Source organism: Nematolebias whitei, chromosome 22 (genome assembly GCF_014905685.2).
Source record: "Nematolebias whitei isolate Nwh7 chromosome 22, NemWhi1, whole genome shotgun sequence".
Classification (NCBI taxonomy): domain Eukaryota; kingdom Metazoa; phylum Chordata; class Actinopteri; order Cyprinodontiformes; family Rivulidae; genus Nematolebias; species Nematolebias whitei.
The window spans coordinates 1,839,373-1,844,438 of NC_056519.1; the positions used below are offsets into that span (position 1 = coordinate 1,839,373).

General features: G+C 40.2%; 1 protein-coding gene across 1 annotated transcript in view; it reads left to right on the forward strand.

The window, feature by feature from the left end:
• The first annotated feature begins 398 nt into the window (after positions 1-398).
• The window catches only part of LOC119428355 (CCR4-NOT transcription complex subunit 2), a 14,406-nt gene continuing 9,738 nt past the window's right edge, over positions 399-5,066 (forward strand). Inside the window, exons 1-3 of the mRNA XM_037696031.1 lie at positions 399-474; positions 2,840-3,039; positions 3,534-3,606. Coding sequence (XP_037551959.1) covers positions 2,923-3,039; positions 3,534-3,606 — 190 coding nt within the window. The 5' untranslated portion in view covers positions 399-474; positions 2,840-2,922. The remainder of the gene's footprint in view (positions 475-2,839; positions 3,040-3,533; positions 3,607-5,066) is intronic.

The window sequence follows — 5,066 nt, forward strand, 5'->3', positions numbered from 1 at the left end:
TATGTGTGTGTGTGTGTGTGTGTGTGTGTGTGTGTCATGTGCATTTTATCTTATATTACTACCTTGAAATACTTATTCATTAACTTCATCCTGCTGCATGCACCTTTATATTCTACCATGTTGCTAATATCTCTCTTTAGGACATTGTAAATATTATAATTTTTCCCTTTTTGGTACTTTCTTGTGTACCCTTATTGTTTGTTCTTTGATTTTTAGCGAGTCCAATCGGTTCTTCTCATCCTAAGCATTTCATTTGAACCCTGTGTTAATGTTGCATGTGACAAATAAACAACTTGGAAACTACAAAGGGGTCTAAATAACAGTTTACACTCCAAACCGGCTGGTGGCGGGGATGCGCAACTTCCGGTTTTTGTCAACCTCCAAAAAAAAAAAATCCCACGAAGAAGAAGAAGGAACTCTGAAGCGCGGATGGCGTGACCGTGGTCTGTCCGCCGGACCGCACGGACTCTCACGGTACCGACAGGCTTCTACCGTGAAAACGGTTTAAATTCTCCTCCTGGACCTTTAGCTCTCAGGCTAACAGGCTAGCCCTTTCTGTTGAGGTAGCTTATGCTAACGGATGCTAACATTAGCTTCAGATTCTGTTTTAAAGCTAACAGATTAACTTTTAAAAACAAATCTCAAGCAGTAAAATTCACAAACAAACTGTGAGCATTATCAGCCAGTTTTTATTTGTGTATTTTAGGAAAAGAAGAATGACTTGAAGCATCGATGCTAACATTAGCTTGTTTAGCCTCCGTTAGCCTTTCTGCTTTAAAACATCAAATGATCAAAATCGGAACTTGTGGTTAATTTAGGAACTCGTTTCCCTCTGGAAACAACCAGACGTGTGTTGTAAAACCCAAATTAAAGCCCGGGATGAGCCTGTTTCTCGTGTTTCCGAGCTTTAACCTGCTGTTGTAAACAAAAGCAGAAGCACGGAGTAAAAACCGATTTGTTTTTGTGTCGTGCTTCAAACTAAAGTGATGAACTCCACCACAGCACCGAGTTTTAATCTGCATTTAATCTGCATTTAATCTGCATTTAATCTGCATTTAAACAACCCGAGAACTGCATCCACATCCACAGATCTGATGTGGCTGTAGTTTAGATATTTTTATAAGTGCCTTTATTTCTAAATCAGCTGTTCTTGGAGGTGGACCAGGATTAAAGTTGAGATTTAACTCCTCAGATAAATTAAAACGTTTTGTTTTCAGAACAGGTCGTTAATTTATCGTTAATTTATCGTTAATTTATCAGCAGTTTTCTTCTAGTTTTCTTTGTCTCGGATGTTTTTATGCCAGAAGTTGTGTTTGGTCAAAGTTTGGACGTTTAATGTTTTATTCTTGCAGGTTTGTGTCTCCGTCTCTTTGGGGGACATGTCTCATGATGTCTCTCATGATGTGTCTCATGATGTCTCTCATGATGTCTCTCATGATGTCTCTCATGATGTCTCTCACATGTGTCTCAAAATGTTTCTGTTTATTTGGATGTAACGTTTTGTCTGTCTCTTTGGGGGACATGTCTCATGATGTCTCTCATGATGTGTCTCAAAATGTTTCTGTTTATTTGGATGCAACGTTTTGTCTTTGTCTCTTTGGGGGACATGTCTCATGATGTCTCTCATGATGTGTCTCAAAATGTTTCTGTTTATTTGGATGTAACGTTTTGTCTCCGTCTCTTTGGGGGACATGTCTCATGATGTCTCTCATGATGTTTCTGTTTATTTGGATGTAACGTTTTGTCTGCGGTTCTGCTCCGGGTTTATATTCGTGTCCTTTTTGTTCCTGATGTCACGGTGATGTAGAATAAACTTTACGTACGCCTCGATGTCTTTAAGGTTTAACTTTTAATCCCAACTCTAAACATCTTTTAGTATTGAAGGGTGCACCAGTAGTTCTTTAATCTGGACTAACTTTTGCTTTAAAATAGTCACAAACAGATTTAGTTGATTTGTTAAATGTAGTTTTATAAAAATCTTCGCAGTCGGAGGTCTCTGGAGTTTGTGGTAAATTTTTAAAATAATTTGTTTATATATTTCTTTAAATTAAATACATTTCATGCATATTAGACCCAAATGATGATTCATTTAATTAAATTAAAACTTCAACAAGTTAACAAATATTTGTAGAAACAATTAAAATGTTTGTAATCAGAATATTTATTTGTTCAGATGGAGATTTTCATTGTTTAACATAATTTCTGTAGATATTAAAAGAAATCTTGTGTTTGTTTTTACAAATTAAAATAATGTATTCTATCGTGGCGTTTTGGAAACGTTTCATCCAGACAGACGTGGCGTTTATCTGTTACCATGGCGATAAAGCCTGATGATGCTGAAACTCTGATCCTGGTTTATGAGTTTTAGTTTTCACATTTGAAACCAATAATAATAATATCGATCGTTCACGTCGTCTCCTTTGAAAACTTTAAAGCCCTTGGTGACCTTTTAGCCCTCGGTCTCTGTTGGGGGATGACTCTCAGCTACTGCTACACCAGACTCTAGCTCAGTATCTGTACAATCTGACCACTGCTTCACGAGATATTTTGCTAACAGACGCGTGCAGTTACATCATCGCCTGCATGTCCAGCTGGTAGTCACTAAAATGTTTCTACAGCTTCTTACAGAAGCCAAACTTCAGTTCATGCTTGAGCTTAAATTAACGCCTCGTTCTGAAAACGATGTCGGACAAACAGTTCTGGAGTTTTACGACACGGAAAGAGACGAGTTTATAATTATTACAACACACAGCTGTGGACGAAACAACAGATTTAGTTGTGAAAAGTTCACCTGAATGAACGGGACGTAAAGAAAACGACTGATGATCTCTGTCTGCAGGTTTACCGGATCAGAACCGATTGAACGGATCCGTCTTCCTGCTGCCGGACTGGTTCAGACGGTTTCTTCTCAGGTGACGCAGCATGTTTGGTGCTAACAGGAAGAAGTTCATGGAGGGGGGGCTGGACAGCGACTACACGGACGAGTCGGGCCTCTACTACAGCCAGCAGTCCATGTTCCCTCACCGGACCGACAAAGACGTGAGTCTGACCCGTCCGGTGTCGTGCGTTGATTCGAACGAGTCGTGGTTCAGGACGTTGTTCGGGCGACGCCGTGTTCACGAGATAGTTTTGGTATTTTAAGTTCAGGCTGCAGTCACATCCACTTCTCGGCTGTTTTTCTTTACCGTTCACGCAGAAATAGTTTCTGGATGTTAATCTGACAAATGTGTCTGTAGGAAGATTATTTCTGGTTCTGTGTAGATTTTTATTTAACTCACTGAGTTTGTCTTGGCTCAGAGGATTATAATCTGAGGATTGTTTGTGTCTGTTGAAACGTTCCACCAGTTATGATTTAACAACAACAAGGTTTAATTTATGATTTAATTTGAGTTCTTTTGAAGAGCGTCCAGTTTAATGTAAACTCACTTCTGGCTGTTAAATGCAGCTGCTGCAGATGTTTTCAGCTGCTGTGTTTAGTCGTGCGGCTGCACAGGAAGTGGCGAACTGACGGCCTGTTTGTATTTCCTGTTCAGATGCTGACGTCTTCCTCCTCTTCGTCCACCAGTCAGCTGTCCCAGCTGGGAGCCAGTTTGTACGGCCCTCAGAGTAAGAGACGAAACTGTTCCAGGACGTTTTACTGTCAAACTGAGCGTGAGGAGCTGACTCCAGATCAGTTTAATTCATCTCCTTTATTCAGCTTGGATCTTAATTAGATTATTTCTCACCGTCTGTTGTTTAATCTCCAACAACGAACCTTCTCAGTTTTACTCACTAAGATTCTGTCAGAAGTTCGACTTCCATGTCCGATGACATTCAGGCAAGAGTGGAACGATTAAACAACATTTAATACAAATTCAATAATTTACAGTTCTTTTGCCTCCACTTTGGTTAAATGTCCCTCAGCTGGTGCCTCCTCGGGCGGCTCCTCTCCTCCAACAAGGTTCTGGTGGAGTTCTGTTAAACTAGTCGGGTTCCTGTTGGCTTCGAATCAGAGTCCACAAGTTTTCAAGTCGGGGCTTCGAGTCAGCCTGATCGATCCAGTCAGAGACCGGTTCTGATGCTTGCTCTGATCGTGGTCCTGTTGGACCCGACTGTATCCAAGTTTCAAACACTCACATGTTGATTTCAGGTGAAGAAGTAGCCTTCTTAATTATTCCCTTCCATGATACTCCCACCACCGTGCCTGACAGGTGGTTCAGTGTTCTCAGGTCTGAACGTCTCACCTGGTCTCCTCCAAATGTCCTTCTTGTCTTTTTGTCCAAACAACTCAGTGTTTGTCTCGTCTGACCGTCAAGCTTTCCTCCAGAAGACGTTTGCCTTGTCCATGTGGACAGCTGCAGGTTTCTGTCCAGCTTCAAGGTTTTGGAGCTTCTTTCTTGGTGCTTTCTGTCCATGGTGATGCAGAACTGTCCACTGTGGACAGGGACACTGATGTTGTCCAGCAGCTTTCTGGACATCTGGACCAGTTTCAGTCGACCTGAGAGGAGAGACGAGTTTGGGTCCATCTGTCGAGTTCTGTCACACAAATCTGTTGCTGGCGAAGAACCAGCAGCTGCAGTCAGAAACAGGAAGTTCAAAGGTCTTGTCAAATTAAAAGACTTGGAACCTTCAGCACCGCTCATCAAAAGATTTAACGAATGAATCTTAATCTGTGTGGATTAAAGAATATAATAATAATACATTTTATTTCAGGCGCCTTTCAAAAACAATTAAATTCAGCAATTAATAAAAACAGTCGACAAATAATTAAAATAAGTCATTATAAAACAACATTTAAAACAAAGTTAAAGAGAATATGCCTGAACAACATCCAAAATAAATTCAGTTGTTTTATTTATTCATTCATTTATTTATTTATTTATTCATTCATTCATTCATTCATTTATTTATTTATTTAAGTTGTGTTCACACAACCAGTCACACAAACTCAACCAGTCACACAAACTCAACCAGTCACACAAACACACAACCAGTCACACAAACACACAACCAGTCACACAACCAGTCACACAACCAGTCACACAACCAGTCACACAAACACAACCAGTCACACAAACACAACCAGT